Source organism: Corvus moneduloides, chromosome 1, assembly GCF_009650955.1.
Source record: "Corvus moneduloides isolate bCorMon1 chromosome 1, bCorMon1.pri, whole genome shotgun sequence".
Lineage (NCBI taxonomy): Eukaryota > Metazoa > Chordata > Aves > Passeriformes > Corvidae > Corvus > Corvus moneduloides.
Window position 1 is genome coordinate 67,494,783 of NC_045476.1, and position 19,405 is coordinate 67,514,187.

Below are 19,405 nucleotides of genomic sequence, written 5' to 3' on the forward strand. Positions count from 1 at the left end.
ATGGTGCAGCCACTCCTCTGACAAAACTCAATACCCTGCTAAAACCATATAGCCTCAGATCCTGCTCACAGCAAGATAAGTTGTTTGTGAAGAGCTGAGTCTCCTTGTGTGCAGGAGAAAATAGAATCTTCATTAGAAGAGAGGTTAGAGTTTGTTACTACTCATCTCCATGCTATATCCCTACATTAAGTTATATTAAAACATGATGGGCACTGCCTATGATATCGTTCCCTAACCTTGTATATTGTTACTGCCATCTGTTTCTGGGTTTGAGAGGGATTTTTTTCTTATTATATTGCCAGTTTTCAATTTCGGTGTGACAACTTCCATGAACTCTTCAATTAAACTGATATTTTAAGTAAGAGTTCACAAAAAATATTATGTTACTCCCCCAAAATCAAGTTACAGCTCATGAACTTCCATCTCCTCCTCCTATCAATGTGATAATTTTGACCAAATAAGGCTTTCCAGTTTTTCTGGCCCAACTTCCACATTTATGTAACTAAACTATTTAAGACCCATGATTCTGTTATCCACATAAACAGTTTCTCGTTCATGTTTCTCTTATTCACATATGCACAGAATCACAGAATATGCAGAGTTGGAAGGGACCCACAAGGATCATCGAGTCCAACTCCTGGCCCTGCACAGCACCACCCCAAGAGTCGCACCTGGTGCCTGAGAGTGCTGCCCAAAATGCTTCTTGAACTCTGTCAGGCTGGAGCTGTGACCACTTCCCTGGGGAGCCTGTTCCAGTGCCCAACCACCCTCTGGGTGAAGTTCAACAAGTGAAAGTGATGGGTTCTGGTGAGATGCTGAAAAGCAGTGCCACAGAGAGTGCCCTGGGAGCAGGCTGAATCTGAGTCAGCAGTGCCCTGGCAGCCAGGAGGGCCAAGTGTGTCCTGGGGGGCATCAGGCACAGCATCACCAGCCAGCCAAGGAACAGGATGATCCCATTCTGCTCTGCACTGGGGCAGGCTCACCTTGAGTGCTGGGGGCAGTTTTGGGTGCCACAATGTAAGAAAGATGCTAAACTATTAGAGAGTGTCCTAAGGAGGGCCATGAGGATGGTGAAGGGCCTTGAGGCGAATCTGTGTGAGGAGCGGCTGAGGTCACTTGGTCTGTTCAGCCTGGAGGAGACTGAGGGGAGACCTCATTGCAGTCTGCAACTTGCTCATGAGGGGAAGAGGAGGGGCAGATACTGATCTCTTCTCTGTGGTGACCAGTGACAGGACCTGAGGGAATGGCCTGAAGTTGTGTCAGGGGAGGGTTAGGTTGGATATTAGAAAAGAGCTGGTGTATGTGTTTACATGGAGACTAAAAACTGAGGCTCACCGAGTTTGATGTTTGGTTGCCTTTTCTCTGCTTGTTTGAGAGGGAGGACAACAGATGACCTTTTTTTCCTGCTTCTCTTGCTCAACTCACTATTTGTTTCACAATTCATTCAATATAATGGCCAGTTGTGTTTAAAATTCATTCAGATAATCTTCCCAAATCCTTTGGATCTAGATGGTTTGAACCTGCTAGTTTACATGGCAGCTCTAATTTTTTAAATGGCACTCTTAAAATCCTTTCCATGAGCAGCCAGGTTTGCTTGACTGCCAGTCTCTCCCTTGCCTGGTACCTGCACTCTCTTATCAGAAGCATTTTGAACTCACTCTTTACTGGCACATGACACCCACAGCCATTGAACAGTACAGAATATGTGAACTAACTATTCACACACACACAAGCTCCCTTTCTCATTTGGAATAGGATAATTAGTGAAAAAACTTTGATTATCTCAAGCATGTAACCTTTCTCATTTTTAAGCAACAAGCTCTGGAATAGTTTGAGAAGTACTACTCTCCATGCCCACTGTGTGCACTTCAGAAAAAATACCATGCACATGATATTATATTTTAAGTCTGATTTACATATCTGCAGTACGAACAGCTTATTGTATAATAATGCACTTACGTTAAAACCAAAAGAGGGTTGGGTTTTGCTGTTAAATGATCCCCCAGCAGCAGCTGCACATACACAGAGAACATGTGGTTCTGGACAGCAGGCCCTGTGACAGACTAACCAAACATCTCGAAAGGGAAGTTTTCAGTTATCGCAGTCCAAGTACATCATCTCTACTGGAAGGATATTGCAATCTGCAGATTAACCATGAATTAAATTTATATTAAAAAATAATATCCTGCATTTTACATGCTAAATTAAAACAGATGTAATTAAAGCCTTTGAAAGTAATTTTGGCTGGTGCTTCATTTCTATCTACAGCTAAAGCAGACACTTTCTCAGGCATTTGTGCCAAATTTGACTAATTTTTCTGCTCTGTGTTTTAATTACTGTGTATGCTTTCCTGTCTCAGTTAGAAATATCCATTATACACTTGAACAGCCAGTGCTATGAGAACGTGTGTGCTTTTTTTTAAGCCTAGTGGCATTTCAAATCATTATGTGATAATGGCAAACCTCACAGATGCTTCTGCTGTACACTGCTATAGACTGTCTGCACACAGACACACCCCACCATGCCCCACAGCTGACCTTGACTGCAGCAACACAGCACACCCAGAGCAACCTTACAGATGTAAGAGAAGCTGCTCAGCATCGTGCTCCATGTTAGGCTCAAACACCACTGCTAACTTCTCCTGCTATGGCACCTATGTTAAAGCCAACTTCAATAAAACATTTTCTTCTCAAAGAAGACTGACTTGTTTGAAGTTAAGATTCCTTGCATCCCCATTCCTCCTGTGCAAACACACAAAAGGCATTCCAGCCAAGAACCCAGTTCTTACAGCATAGCCCTGTACCAATACCCGCAGGGAATCCCAGCCTCCTAATGTACAAGTTGAATTTCAGGGTCTTAATAAAAGCTATTCCTTAAGTTCAAGAATCTGTCAGACAGCAAGTTTTGGAGATCACCCCTTTTAGTGCAAGTTTAAGGTTTCCACTCCACTTGTAAAGTTAAACAGGAGGAATTTCAAGTGCAAAAAACCTGTAAGCTGCTGCAATTCGTTCCCTGTTTTGCTTGGCTTAACTGCTGAGTTACCTCCCCAGGCAGCCAGCTACAAGCTGTTAGCAGAATTGGAGTTTTAGATAATTGCATTTGGCGACATCTTCCTGCAAAAACAGCCTTGTTCTCCTCCTTGGCTTTGTAGACCAAACCACATGATGAAGTCACTTCTAAATGTGTGTATCACATAGTATAGGTATGTGTGTACTTACACGTTGTCTGTGGTTAACACTGACAGATTAGTGAGCAAGTTCCCCCTGAATTAAACTAATGATGTCTATAGCAAATGCTTCAAAGAGTCTACATTTTAAGAAAATGGGAACAGCTGCAAGCAGGAGAAGGCAATCACAGCTGACTTAAAGTGAATTATGCGGAAGGATTTGCAGATTAAAAAAAATCAAGTGGATTTAAAATAGCAATATCTGAAAGTTTGAGATACTTTAAGTAAGAATTAAATGTATACTTTTTAGATAGTTATAGGTCAGAATCTCCACTCAGTTGTATAAGCAAAAATTTTAACTCATCACAGAGACATCAACAGAACTGGTTTTTTACACCTCTGTGGATCTGAAAAAGTAGAACTTGGCCAAAAATTTTTTTCTAAGAGGAAATATGCCTTTGCGTGTTGAGTGGTAAAAATAAGACAAGCTATATATGTGAAATGTTCATGTCCATTCTAACAACATTTACATAATAAATATTCTCTTCATTTCCGTAAAATTCAAAACAATTATATGTGATAATGTAAATTATTTCCCTAATGTGCAGAATATGCAAAGGACCTAATGCAATCTAGTTTTTGTCCTACAAAAGTGTTCAAATTCAGGTTGTACAGGGTTTTGTGCAACCTGATCCAGTGAAAGACGATGCTGCCATGGCAGGGAAGCTGGACTAAATGATATCTTTACATGTCCCTTCCAGCCCAAACCATTCTGTGATTCCATGAACAGAAGAATGCATCATTGTACTCAGAGCAGATATTACAGTGCTCCTTATGAACAGCGTCACTACAAAAAAGACATTTTTTGCCATGTTAGGGGGATTTTTCAGTAAGGATGTCTAATCACAGAAAAAAGAGAGTTAACCTAAACATGAAAGCTACTCAAAGCAAGTCTGAAATTATCAGACATTTTCCTAATAAACAAGTCACACACATGTTTGACCCACACTAAGATTTATCATGAAAATCTCTACAGCCCTGCTGTGGAGATTCAGGCACACCCAGATCTACATCCTGGCTTGGAGCATAAAACCAAGGGACTACCCAGCCCTGCGCCAGGTCTGCACTGTAGGAAGGACTCATGCTCCCAAGTCCTGGAACTAGTTGTAGATACAGAACCTGGAGTATGGACTTTTTCTTTATGGTGGCAGTGTTTATCTGCAGTGAAATTCAGTGTTTACCATTACAAAGCAGTGGAGCTGGGCAGTAGTCCCCTTTGAACAAACAAAAGCTTGCATGCTATAGTTTTGTACACCTTTTCTGAAGCTTCACAAAATTCTGGACTGCCAAAGCATCAAAACCTCATTTTTGCTTATTTTCAGACTCCTCCTCAGGAAGTACAGCATGCAAATCAAAAACTCCCTGCTTTGCCTGCCATTTCCAGATTTTTAATAGATCTTGGGGTAGTAAGTACTCAACTTTTCGTCATGATAAAGGCTTTATTTTGAAACATACAATGCTCAAAACTTGCAATATAGTCCCCAAAGAAAATAAGATGAAAGTTTTAAACTAGTATGCATTTGGAAAACTCTGAGTAGTCAGCACTTTCCATCTCTTATGCATATTCCTATTTTTATTGTATTCATTCTGTAGAAGAAACACCTACCTTCACTGCATTTCTTTCCACCAGCTTATCAGTGCACGCCCTTGACCAAAGTACAAAAAACCAGCATTTACCAACACTCTGCAGGTGAAAAACTATTCCTCTCTATAAATCATACATCTTGGGAACTCAACATTTCCTTCATGCTGAAAACCTATTCAAGCCTTCCCACATCTGTGGGCTAAGAGGTTTGCTCCAGCCAGGGGGGAGGCAGACAATTGCTGATATTTCAAGAAACTTAATCTCTTAATGTTTGGGATCAGACGAAGGGTATGGCCATAAAAGAGACAGCTTGAAACAGGCCTAATCTCCAGCATATCTGAACCTACAGATGGCAGAGACTCCGAGCTGCCACCAACATAGATTCGACTGACTGGAGTCTGCCTGCCCAGGGGTGGTCCAAGAAGAGCAATTCAATCGCACACGGAAATCTCTCACACCGACATTTCTGTCCTGGGCAAGTAAAGAAAGGATTGGTGCTGGTGTGAATCGAGCACGCACCACTTTCATCAGATGGCAGCAGCGCTAGACTGCTGACCAGACAATGTTCCTGCTCAGTCCTGCCCTGACCATACCTAAATTCCTGGTTCTCGGTTTCCAGACTGCCAGTTTCCTTACATCTGCCACCTCACTGGTGACTCTGTGCCTGAAGATTTCCTGACCGGACAACCCCGTGCTGCCTTTCCCAGACATTTTCTCCAGCAAATGCAGCACTGATCAGTGCTGGGATACACAGCAGAGGCTCAGCTATTCCATTCAGCCCGCTCCATACCATGATACATAAGGCTACATACCCTTGTCTCTCCTCCAACAGAGCAATAAGCACTATATGCTTTCATGCCCTGTAAAATATGAGCATTTCCACCTCAGCTTAACTTCTCCCTATTAGGGGGTCTACATCCTAGTGGTGACTCCCAAAATATTATTAAAAAAAAACAACAACTTTGTATAGTAAACATTCTAAAACAAGTTTAAACTTTCAAGCTGAATTTTCAGTTGACTACAAACTAAACCTATGAGTCACCACATGCACCCAAAGACCAAAACCAGTGATATACAATGTGCAACACAGCCCTCCTGCAGTGGTCCCTGAAATAAGAAAAGAGACCGCCCTGACTGTATGCAGAGCAGCAATGTAACCAGAATTAATAATTTCCAAGAGGGATGATCTGAGGAGCTCAGAGTCCAAGAGAGGGCCATCCTCCCTGGAACACAGCACATCTGCAAAGCAGGATGTTTTCCAAGCTAAGAGCTGATGTGTTTTTCTGGTGAGGAAGCCGGAGGCGTAAGGATTATGGTTACTTTTGAGGGTCCTGGGAAGGTGGGGGAGGGAGGTCAGGCACATGGGGCACATTCACACAATTATCCAGGCACCAAAAAAAAAAAAAACCAAACCAACAAAAAAGCTATTCTGATCCCTCCTTCAGCAGAACAGCAGCAGTGCTCAGCAATTCATGAATTTACTGCGTGGGAGTTGCTTCAGCTCTCTCAGGGAGCTTTTTCTGCCTATACTGCATATACTGAGTTATGTGACTGGTGTGTCTTTCATTAACTTATAGAGCCCAAATATAAGAGAAGGCACATGAGGGCTGGGGAAGTGACAAAGCAAAGCTGATTTCCAGACTGGCATTTCAAGAGTTAAGCTGAATTTTCCAAAAGTATTCATCACCATAGACTATTTAATAATAAATTAGCTGAAAGAAAAAAAAAATGAGTTAAGGCTATCACTCCCCATTTAACTTGATTCAACAGGTTAAAGGTCAGTTTTTAAATACCCCAAGACAGAAAGACTTTTGTTACTAAAGTTTCAAACACTAGAGCCCATTATGACTGGCTAAATACTTATACCTATAATTAAAGTGTAGATTACAAGGGAAAAAACAATACAGAAACCACTGAACAGAAAGTCAACATGACAAAAATTAGTTCCATGCTCCTACTAGAAATCCACTCTAAATAGCCCACAGCTGGCTAAAGAACCAACATCTAGCTGTACACCTGAAAGAACACATCCATCCAAGTACAGGGCTCAGACAGGTTGGGCCAAAAATGTCAAAACAACAAATTTTTGTATTTGCCAATAACTGAGTTTTCACTTTAATATCTATGGTAGAAATACATGCTTATTCTTTGAAAAAGTGTCATATAAGAATGTAACTGAAAGTATAAGCCCAAAGACAACACAGAAAAGAGCAAACCTAAACCAGTAGCTTTAATGAGACTGAAATGACAAGGAAATCTTTATCACAGAAACAGAAGTTTGTCATTTCCTAGGAAGTTTTATTAATTCATTTCACCTAAAGCTTCTTGCATACTGACTGTCATGTACCCACAACCTTTGCAGTGGTTCTCACTACCTGCTGCCAATACCAAAGCATGCACTGTTTTTCCTCATTAGGACCATCAAAGCCAGCTGTAAGGACAAGGCTGTATTTTAACCGATGAATCTGAAATTTACTACTCTACCTCTTCCAAGCAATTCCACTTTAATAATTTGCCACATGTTAGGATGCTTGGAAGAATTTAGAATCCAAGGTCTTCCCTGGAAAACAAGCGTCCAAATTTTTCAGACATATGTCTTTTACAGTTACGAAGGTTGTGACTCACTCAAGGACAGGTTAGAAAGATGGCACACTTGACAAGATTGTCATCGAAAGAAAGGTAGGTTGGACCAAAATCTGGTGGCTGATTTAAAGAAAACAATTCCTCCTATTCTGAAGGCATAAACTAGAGACACAGAGCAGTTTTCTTTTAAGTCCTGGTATTAGACTCTGCTTTTTATGACAGATCAATGCAACTTCAAGATAGTTGTTTCACACTGTGGTACAGAAGATACATTTTGATTAATTTTTAAAGGTGAAAATGGTTGTGATAGAACTTTCATACTTACTGACCGAACCTTAAATCCTGAGATCATTAAATCTTAAAAGAAGCACATATACAGTACCATTCTCCAAGAAGGACTAAGTATTCTCTGGCAACATGAAAAGTTGGGTTTATGCCATGGGCACCTTATTTTCACTTAGCAGCTTAACATTTTACTTTTACCTTACTTTTACCTAGTGCTGCTGAAGCAGTGGCTGAACAGCACTCCTGAGCTCCTGTAAGGAACAATCTTGCAGGTGACCAAAGTAAATTTATTACAAGCAATGTACAAAGTTTCTACAGTCCTCTACAAGATCAGAGAGTTGTGATATCACACGGGAGGTTCAGAGTTAGGGAATTCACTTAAAATGTAAGTTAGAGGGTGGGAGAGCAAAGGGAACCTCTGCCAGGTCTACTGGCAGTTCAGTTCTCACCCTCTCTCTGCTGCTGCTGCCCTGCAGCTCTTAGAGTGAGGCACTTGTCTGCATCACAGGGAATACCCAACCATTCAGCAACAGAAACAGAGATGATTCATGAGTGCACATGAAGTGATATTTCCCATGGAATAGAAGAGACCATGAGAAGCCAATTCTAGAAATGAAAAGTTTCTTATATTTCTTTTTAGACATACTCACAATGATTGTCCTTGGCAAAAACCACAGTCTTTAAGGCAAAGCAAGCCTGTGTGCAAGCCAACAGGCAAGCACATGACATCTTTTTCTTGAAACACATATTACGAGTCAAGAAGTCAAACCCCATAATTTGCTCTTTAGCAACATCACCACCATCACCAGTAGCCTTTACATAAGTTAATAAATAGACATGATATCAGCATTAATTTAAAGGAAAACACTTGACAGTTTATTTCCACCATTTCCATCCCAGGTTTAAATTCCATTCCCTAAGACGTTTGGGTTCTGATTTAAACTACTACAGCCAACAGCTTGAGTAGAGCTGATCAAAAAGTTTATTTAAAATTTGTGTTAAACAAACAATTTTCTTGTGAGAAGAGTTTCTGACAACTTCAGCATTTTTAAGCTGAACTGTGGGACAGGAGGAATGCCCCAGAGGGCTCCCGTTGCACAGTGCTTGCCTGAATTTCCAAAGCCCTGTCTTGCCAGGGTCATGGCAAACAGTGAAAAACAGATCAGCTCTTTCACCAAGGACTACTTCTTCATTCAGCTGATCACTGATTAGGCAAAATAACTGCATGCTATAATTATTAAGGAGTGTAATGACTGTGCATGATGGAGAGAAAAGAAAGTTCAAGACCTAAAGTCGATATCTGAATCCCCACTCTCACAGATTCTGGTAAGATTCAAGAAGTACTTTTGATGATTTTCACCATTTTTTTAAAACAGCTGCACTGCCTGAGCTATTCAGAATTTTGATGTAACAGATATAATGTATTTTGCTGCTACTTTCTTCTCATTATAAATGAAATGCCCAAGCCGTATTCATTTAATACCACAGAGAAAAGAGAAACAAAGAAGAAAAGAGAAGAAAGGTCACTGTCAGGCCAAGATCAAGTCTGGAAAATTTCAGCTTGAGACATGAGAATTCCAGGAAGTTATAAGCAACTGAAACAATAAAGGAATTATAATTGAAACACTGGAAGAATTTTAACTATAGCTCTTTCCATGCTAACCAAGTATTATTTAATGTATTTCAGCAGCATTCAGAAACTCTTCTTGACGTGAATGATCTGTGCTTTTAAGATCACTCCCAAGCTCCTTGGAAAAGTAGAAAAAAAGGGATGATTGGTATTGGCCATAGCTGCAGCTGATGGAGATCAGCACAGTTCCCTCACTTTCAGTTACATCAGTGAGTCACAGGAAAAGCAAGAAAAAGGAAACAAACCAAAACCCCCCAACTTGTACCAGCTGATCTAGTTTACTTATGCATTGCTTCCCCCCCAGCATAGAAGTGGTGTCTCTGCCAGCATCTCACCAGAGCAGCTAATTGAAATGTGGCCTGTTCTGATGCTTCCTGCAGGGCTACATTTCTCCAGTTGAAGAGAATTGGATGCACAAAGCCCAAATTCAGTGTTTTTCTTCCCACCTCCTCTGAGCACATCATGTCCTTGCCCTGCTCCTCACAGGACAGCCACGAATGGAATGAAGCCTAATCAAAATTATCCCTGTCTCTCCAGAACAGATTTATAATTGTAAACAGAATAAATGGACCTTTTTTTCCCCCTTCACTGCTCCAAGCACAGAATCTAAAAAGGCATCCTATAATTGCTGAATTCCTGTTGGGATAATCCTAGAATGATCATTTTTCCAAACAGTGCTCTGTCAAAAAATTCAGACATCAATGAAAATTCTGCATGCCAACTCAGGCATTTAACTGTCTACACCTACTAAAAAAAAAAAAAAAAGGCAAACAATGTTTCAAATACACTCCATTTGACTCCAATTAACAAGTGTTTGTGAAGGGCAATACATCAAGTTTCTAAGAGGATATGCTAGAGTCACTGCCACCAGCATCTTCACTTAAGTTCTTTCCACACACTGTGATGGTGTGTTTCAGTCAGAAACTAGGTCATAAACTTCCCTATTGGAAAGCGTTTATAGCTGTTTGGACGGGATTATTCTGTTCAAGAGGTTATAATAATAAAGGAAGCTTGTAAGCATACTTTTTCCAAACTCTTGGTATGTCAATGCCAGTTTGAAAAATTGGTTCATCATTTGTCCTTGTTTGGCTCCTCCAATCTCAATTTCTTGTTTGTTTTTACCTCCTTCTGGACAAATATAAAACTTACTGTTTCATCTAATTAACAGGAGGAAGACTACAAAAATCTCTCATTTATTCCTGTTCCAGAATCAGTTTTACAAAAACATTGTCAGAGTTTCAGGAAGCATTCAGATGTTAAGAGTCCTGCCAAAGTTTACAATCTAGTTATATCCTGCTACAGAAAAAAAAATTTACAAAAAACCCAACCTTGCTCTGTTTTTACAATTTTATACAAATCTCTGGCAAGAAACAATCCACCTCCACATATTCACATGCATCCAGAGGATCTGTGGATAAACCTTATTCTCTTTAGTCTAATCAAATTGTCCAATTCACTTTCTCCATTTCCAAACTCTCTCAAACACATTTTTCTCAGCCACTCCTTCCTGTACAGGAAAACAAAGAAGATTTGCCCTTCTCCCCACCACATCTCCATTTTGAGGCTTAAAACAGCGAGCAAGCAATTCACCCACAGTTCCAGTATTGCTAAGTTTTTCCATTTGAGGTTCCTTCTTTTGGTTCTCCATTAAATATCTGGTCATTTTGTACCACAAGCAAGTTCAGCATCCATCAGCCTCACAAAAGGGATTCAGGGAAAAACCTTCACCCATTTTCTGGGGACTTGAGGAACAAGGTGCCCAGCAGTTTCCTCTAAGTGAGCAAGCTGGCTTGGCAGTCTTTTACATGTTTTTCCATGAGCCATCAGAATGCTCACAGTGGAGTCATCTTCAAGTGAAATAGCCTTAAATGATATGCTACATCCAATTTGCCCTGTATCTCATAAGGATTTAGCCCCAAATACAGACACAGAAGGGAAAATAAGGGCACTTGGGATAGAAAAAAGTGTACAACATTCATCTGGATATGTAATCATTTATTAAGTCCAAGATCTCCACTGTTTTTAACAAAAAAAAATCAAGAGCAAAAATAAACCAAACTTCTATCCCAGCTGCATAAATTCTGTCTCCCAAATATTCTCTGCCAAGAAAGAGAATCAGTATAACTAAATTATTCTCCTTCAACTGGCTCTAAGATTTTAGCTAAGAGCTGTTTTGGTTTCTGCTTGCTTTTACAGAATTTGAAATGCCTTTACTCTTGAAAGTGTCGTACTCTGAATTCTGTAGTTAGCACATTCACAGCGTCAAATTTTTACCTTTTCAGAGAGGCTCAGAGAGGCCTACCTTCAGCCTTTTCCAGTTCAGCAATCCTACCACAGTAGTTAACATCATATATATTGCATAGTGTTTTTCTGAGACTCCATCTAAACAAGTCAGGTAGATTTTTGCAATATTCACACTTCCTTCCACAGCCTTGACACATCAGGTGCAATATGTACAGTCAGGTTATTCAGTGCAATGATTTTACTGCAAAGGCATCATTGGGCAATTCCTTTTTTTTTTCTCTTTTAGTCCACCTGAAGTTTCTGTGAACCCAAAAGAAATGTTTTAAACGTGCAAAAGAAAAACAACAAGAAAAAATACAGTTCAGTTCTGATTAATGGTCCTATATTTTAATGTCTTGCTGGGAGGCTCAACCCATTGAGTGTGGATCCCCAGGATACTTTAAATTTATGGTAGTTTCTTCCACGCAATCTTGAATCCTATCAGGAAAAAAAATGGCAGGATGACTGCTTAACAGATGACATAGCATATTCTCTGTTGCTTTCTGTAACTCTAGGAGGTACAGAACATAAACCCCAAATTACTATTAAAATCACAGGAAATAAACTGAAAGAGAAAAGCAAGACAGGTCTGAGCAGCTGCCTCAAACCTACTCATTAGGAAGGCACTACCAGTGGGAGGGCCACAGAAGTCCTGCAGTTTCATTCCATTTCAATGAGATTTTAGTGTAGCTGCTTTTTAAACTCTCTTTAAATCTTCCCAGCCATCATCCTTTCCTACCACTCCACTGAAGCAGAAAAGGCTCAGCTCAACTCCTGAGTCTCCTGGCATGTCAACCCAGTCCCCAGCTTAAATGAAATTAGCAAGTAGGAGGTTCAAAACTAACTCCACGGACTACTTGCTTCCTCCCTCCTGGAATTCAGCTGGGGAATCCAGAACACTACAAAGTGGCAGAGCCTAAAAATCTACCTGGGATCAAAACATAATCTCACAAATTCACAGAAATGGAAAGCATAGCCAAGACTAGTTAGCACAGAAGCCAGCACTGACTCAGATGCCCATGTGTGGAGCATGAGAGATTGATCTGGGAAGCAACCGCATACTCCACTCTCCTTTCTTGGCATCAGCTGTCAGCCACTCCATGGGACAGGAGGCTACTATGCCTTCCCTAAATCTCTAGGCCTAACCTTGATCCACAGATACTGAAATTTTGATGTGTCTGACATGTTTATGCTCTAACACCCCACAAGTTGAAGAATAAAGTAAACTCCAGGATCATTCCTTCGTATATTTTATGTCCTTGCCTTAAGACACCTCTTCAACACTGTACCTACACATCTGGCTCCAACCTGAACACAACGCAGTCTTCACTACGTCTATCTTCACAATACTCTTACAAAGGAAGGAAAGAAGAGGGCAATTGGAAGCCCAAAGGTCGTCAAGCCCACGTGTGACTTAAGACAGCACTTATATCTAAGCCCAAGCCTTTCACTTTAGCTGAAATGGGCACTCAGCAGTACCCACCTTCATTTTGGAGCACTGGCTGCCTGGCAGCTCTACCCTGCCAGCACAACAAGGTCACCCTCAGGCACACGGGAAGCTCAATGTAGCCCTGGGCATATCAGAGTTGTGCAAAAAAATGTACTCTGGACACACTGTTTTCCCTACCAGAAATGCAAGCATATTGGTATGTAGGCGTATATGGTATGTAGGCACTTAGTTCCCACTGATACGGAAACTGAAGAATTTGTCCATGTTTTCCCAGGAAGCTTGTGGAACAGCAAGCATTAAATCAATACCAACTTTTGCCTGCCTTTGTGCATGAAGGCTTTAACAAGTTTGCGTTAACTTCCAAGGATTATCAACAACTTGACAACTATAACCTGAATTGGCATAGCCTTAAAGAACAAGTTAAGTTACCTAAACCACTCAAGAAATGCTGAAATTATCCTTATATTCAGACCTATAGTCGTAACCGCTAATGTGAAATAAAATTCTTATGGAAATTTATACAGTAGCAAGGGTAAAGGCTGTAATAGCAGCAGCAGCATCTGTTACCAGGGTTACCGAATCTAGAAGGAAAACAAAAAACCAGCTGACACTGATTTACAGAGAAATATATGTAAACATTCATGTAGACAAGAGATTTATATTTTATATTCAGTGAATTTTAGTGGTGTAACATTAAAGACTGCTACTATTGAAGCTGAAGTGAAACAATGTGAGGAAAGTTAATGAATAGCCACACCAAATGGCATACATCTGATTTCTTACCTGAAGTGTGTTCTGTTCATGCATCCATCATCACTGCTGTCCCAGGATAATGCTTCATCAACCACATAGCAAAAAGATCTGGTGAACTCCTAAGTGTTTAAAAAGAAACAGCATGTTACACGATATAAAAGCCACCAAATCCACTGCAAATAGAACAGTAATACTTCAGAATTCAGTGTGACACTGAATTTGCAAGGACTTTTTTTAGTTCCAATGATACATTTTTTAATTTTTTTTTTATTTGGACTTTGTCCATGCATTCAAACAAAGTTGTGATACATTCTGCTGTTGCAGAATCAGAACCACAAGTAACACAATTACTAGCAAGGCTAATTACAGATGGAGAAATCAACATGACATGTAAAAACAGAAGAATCCAAAGAGCAAGAGTCTTCCACAGTCAATTTATTGATTTGGCACCTATGCCCCATCTACGTATTCAACTTGTTGGTATTAATTCACACGAATTCTAGAGAAGTTTTTCAGTTCTCACAGAAAAAGAAATAATATTTCCAAATTATGGTTGCATTTATACAGAAGCAATGACTTATGCTAAACATGAAATATGTCTTTCCTTAATATTTTTTCCTTTATTTTCAGATGGAAAGCTCTGTGTTTAAGTGTCCAGGTACAAATAATACTTTAAAATTCTGGACACAGCCATTTTTAGTGCTGCATTTTGACTTTAGAGCCACAACATGGGTATATCAAAAAGCTCGGCAACTTACATCAGTTAAATGGTATCCCTGCAAAGTCTTCTTTTTATAAATCAAATACCAAATTGGAAAAAATGTGCCCTGCTAGTGTTATATGCATCTGCTTGATTAACAGAGTAATGATGCAGTCAGGAAATTAACCTTTCAGGTTTCATGTACTGCAGTTAACTCCCATGTCTGCAAGCATAGCACCATAAACTTCACGGGCAAAACATGCTTTCCAGGGCACAGGAAAAGTCTTTCTTCATAACAGCACACAGATGGGTCTGCTTTTACAAAGGACACCATATTTTATTGTGAACTACATCTACATCACACATTTCTTCCCTGTTGCACATTATAAAAGTATTTTCATCAGATCTAAGGTACACAATGCAATCTCCGCATAGGTCCCACTCAATTTCCAGCAATCTGTAGCACATGGAAGAACATTCTGGTTTCTGCTGCTTCAGTGAAGTTGCTTCTCATGGACAGTCCAGCTGCCTGCTCCAGTAAGTGAGGCTTAGCGAAGCATCGCTCAGGATACGGCTACAATTGTGTTCGACTGCACTTCATTTATGATGAGATGAAGCTTACAAAATCCACAAGCTCATCTCATACCCATCTCATCATCTCCAAAACCTGAAATGTTTCATCTAATATTCGTTTTTCTGTTTTCTGTCTTTTCACATCACCCCAATTTTACATAACTGCCTAAAAGTCTAGAGAACCTCACCCCCAACTACACAGCAGAGGCTTCAGCATATCTCTGTGTAAAGAAATAACTTGAAATACAGCAGGATCAGGTGATATTCTTATTTCATTAGTGACTCCTCTCATATTTGTCCTGTTTACAAATTAAATCAATAAATCAAGTAGATAAATGTAAGTTAGTCTTATCCAGAATGCATCTTATAAACTTGGTGTACATTCAAGCTATTATATACAGGAGGGGGAGACCCTAAACTACAGTTTGTGTAGTTTAAATTCATGTTTAAATCTCATTTGTGTGAACTCAACAATGAGCCAATGAAAGACCTAACATACATAGAGACACCTGACAGTTGTACCACTACCTGCAGTGGCTTTGATCTATAATTTTCACCTTATAACTCTAAGGTCCTGAAAATCCAGCCAAAATATCAGCCAACTGTTCCCATAAAACATGCTGTTAAAACTCGAGTCTCTTCCAACAGAATTCTCTGCAATTTCTGCAAGGAGACCCAAGATCACTGAAGAATGTAGGAAAAACAGAAACATCTCTAAAGCACAAGCTGCTTACATGAACACAGTCATTAAAAAAAAATCAAACCAACCCATGATAAAATTAGTTGATAGAAGAGCATGCCTAATTTATTTAACTGCAATTCCTAACTTTAGAGGCTAATTGCCACTTGTGACTAATTAAAGCCACATTAAGTATTAAAGAAGAGACCATCAAAAACACTTGGCTCAAAGAGTGCTGGAGCAAGGGTATAGCGAAGAACAAAAGTTCATGTGGAATTCCATTCAGACTGCGGCTCCTACGCCATCCCTATGGACTGTTGGTAGTTTCTAGAGTTTCAGGCGGTGTTCTACAAAATACATTCCTGAGCATGCAAGCAAGAAAACTGGAGAGAAATAAAAAGAGTAGGTCAACAGTCAAAGTTGAGTGTGATTCTCATCTGGTGACAAATGAAAAACATTGCTGAAACAAAGTACAATGTTATCCATACATTTTTCTTTTCTCTGAAAAAAGAAAAATGTATTAGGTGGCCTACTGACGAAAGACAGATTGATGAATATTTTTACAAGTTATATTTCTTTGAAAATACATACTAGGCACATAAAACGTCTCTCAAAGGTGCAGAATCTTTGAGGAAAAATAAGGAACACAAAAGCACAAGACAGAACCCAAAATGCTCTCCAGTTCCTGGTGCTAAGTGTGTACTCAAGCAGAACCTCAGACCATTTTTGGGGACACCTGTTCATGCACCAGCCTTCATGCCTTCGCTTCAACATCAGGAGCTCCCAGCAGGTAACTCACATGGGCACTGTGGCACGTTTTAGACAGGGGTTCATGAGGGTCACCCACCTACCAACCAGGACTTGCTCACCACCCCCAAAGCCCAAATGAAGCACAAGACAAAACTAATATCAAGATTTAAACTTTAAAATTAGACAACTTTCATCTATTTGATTTCTTAATCCAATCAGGGCAGTCACATTAGTCAATTTTAATTACCTGATTTCCTTCCCAAGGAAATGGATACAAGTATTGCTTTGTCTACCCAAACAATAGTGCTGCCTGAGGCTGGAAGTCCTAAAATGCTTGGGAGAGAGTCAAGATCACTGTGATCAAAATCCTTCCGCCCTCTCCTTACATCTCCATCAGAGACAGGAGAGCCCCGAAGGATCAGTTATTTTCCTGAGCAGGGTCTTGGCCCTTTACACCACTTGCTTGAGTGGAAAGCAGCTGTTCCACAGTCATCACCAGCCAACTGAGATATTACTGAGTGAGGAAGCCCCTGCCAGCAGCCCCTCTGCTCTCCCCCATTGCTGGGCAGAGGTGCTGCTTGGAGATGAGACAATGAGGTCTATATATATGCAACTGAAGAGAGTCACTCACCCCAGAAATCCTCCTTTTCTGCCAGGAATCATTAAAAGCAGTTTGTGCTAGCTGTGGAAATCAGTCATGCTCTTCTGGAGCAATGAGATGTATCATCTGGGTATTGCTGGCTGCCAGGCTCAGTTCCAGCATCACTGTCCACATGATGCCCCTTCTTCCTTCACACCAAGCCAAGTTTTGGGGCAGAAGATTGTGTGAAATGCACCAAAAAACATTGTTTCCTTCATAAATACTATCAATGCTTCCTAAAAGAACTAGACTAGGAATTATTTTACAATAAAAAGATCATTTGTAGGCCAGGGACTAAAGCACTACCATGAACTAGGTCAATCCCATCATTTGTTACTGTTCAAAAGTACAGTAACAGTGGGAAGAGAGGGTCAGGGCGGAATAATCATTTGTTAACAATTTTAATAGTAAAGCTTTATTGGTTTTCCCTATGGATTCTCATAGTTATTATAGTGAAATTAAGTGTTTTTCCTCCAAGTGAACTCTTGTTAATCCTTTTATTTAGGTTCAGAGCTACAGTACATGACCCTGCAAGAACATTCATCTGCAGTCACAGATGGAGCTGCAGACTCACTGGCTTGAAGGAATTAATTTCTTTGCAAGGCAGAAGCAACTGAAAAGCCAAGGGTTTATCTACAGGAAAACCTGAATTTCACCAACTTGTACAAAGAACAGGACAAACCAAAAAATCTGTGATCAGACACCTCATCAATGAGCAGACGTGAAAAAACTCTGGCACATTAGAGGGATACAATTTGGTGGGGGAAGGAACATTCTGATGGTTTGTCACAACACATAACAATCTAGCCTTAAAAAAAAAAAATCTGAATTTTAAAACCAGATTAAATTTCATTCCAATGAACTGCCACCAAGAGATCATTCAGACTTTACAGTGCTCAACCCCAGCCACCCAGGCTTTCTATTATCTCATATCATTGACAGTAACTTACTCACTTGCAAGACTTATCTGAAAACAGTTATAACATTACCAAGTGAAAACCCTGTTCTTGCTTCACCTTGCTTGTCAACTTCTCAATCCATTTTCTCCCACGTAAGTAAATAACAATAAAAGTGTGAAGAATGCTGGAAAGTCAGACTGACTGGGCATAATAGAAAATATTGTCACCAAAAAAAATACTACAAAGTAGAACCATGGCCATCAGGTCAGCAAGTGTAGATACTGAAACAGGTCATGAGCAGGCAGAACTTAAAACATGAGTGACAACCTGCACTTGGAACCTAAAATCTGGATTTTCTGCTTTTGACAGTATTCAAGAAAGTACTTCAAAAGCAGTTTTTAATAGTTTAATTTTCTCAATATAAAAAAAAAAAAGGAAAAGAAAATTTGTAAAGCAGTGTTCAGATTCAACACTTCTTACAAGAAGCCTTAGATAAGCATTCATCAGATGCATCACGCTCCTGTTTGACACAGAATGCAGTGAGACATTATTAACTTGATCGCACATGGGTACAGTCAGCGCCTTTCTAATTATCTGAAAGTTTGACCCATTAAACTGATCAGAAATATTTGTATATCCACAAGCATTCACAGCAATTTATTTCAAGTACATTGCACTGAAATGTTTACTTATGCTTTCTGAAGCTGAGCATCCCTGACACTTTTGAGACCTCAATACCTTGAATTTTTCAAATCATTGCTTTCCTAATCAAGAAATATAGAGACATAAAAGCTCCACTTAATGAAAATAATTTAGAAGCAGATTTTTTTTTTTTTTTAGGAGAATTTAAGCACAGGAAACCCAGAGTACTTTTCATTCTCGCCCACATTTTAATTTAAATATTAAACTTGGTTACATTTACAAGAGATTTCCAGCACATTCTATATGAGAAAATATTACAGTCACACTGAAATTCTTACAAGCCTCTGAAACAGCATGAACAGCTCTTTACTAGAATTGTTAAATAAGTAGCAACTGTCAATGAAAATTTTAAAAACCTAAATAAATTTCAATTAATTTTATTTAGATATAGGATTTTTATCAGTATGGAGTGAAAATATATTTAATTAAATCACACCAGTGATGGAGCATTCTCATTCCACATTTATTTTATCCTACTAGTGCATTTAGCATAGATGCCCTCAACAGTTTGTTCTCAGAGACACTACTTAGATTATTCAGGTCAGACTTCTCTGATTAAAACTATTACATCAGCATAGGGCATCCACTAAGGAATCCACATGCAGGAAAGAGCAAGTCCTGTGCAGCCTTTGGAGGCTTTCCTGCTGCGGTCTTCTAGGATGAGGAG

At 39.7% G+C, this 19,405-nt stretch overlaps 1 protein-coding gene across 11 annotated transcripts in view; it reads right to left on the bottom strand.

The window, feature by feature from the left end:
• The window catches only part of LOC116446410, a 300,266-nt gene that overhangs the window by 205,245 nt on the left and 75,616 nt on the right, over positions 1-19,405 (bottom strand). For 10 of the 11 annotated variants that reach the window (XR_004241218.1, XR_004241220.1, XR_004241215.1 and 7 more), the window contains one exon: positions 13,826-13,914. Coding sequence is in view for 1 of the 11 variants with exons in the window: in XM_032114187.1 (XP_031970078.1) it covers positions 13,826-13,914 (89 nt within the window). In the remaining 10 variants the exon portion in view is untranslated. Of the gene's footprint in view, positions 1-1,959; positions 2,142-13,825; positions 13,915-19,405 lie in introns of all 11 variants that reach the window. The other variant, XR_004241226.1, reaches the window with a different exon arrangement.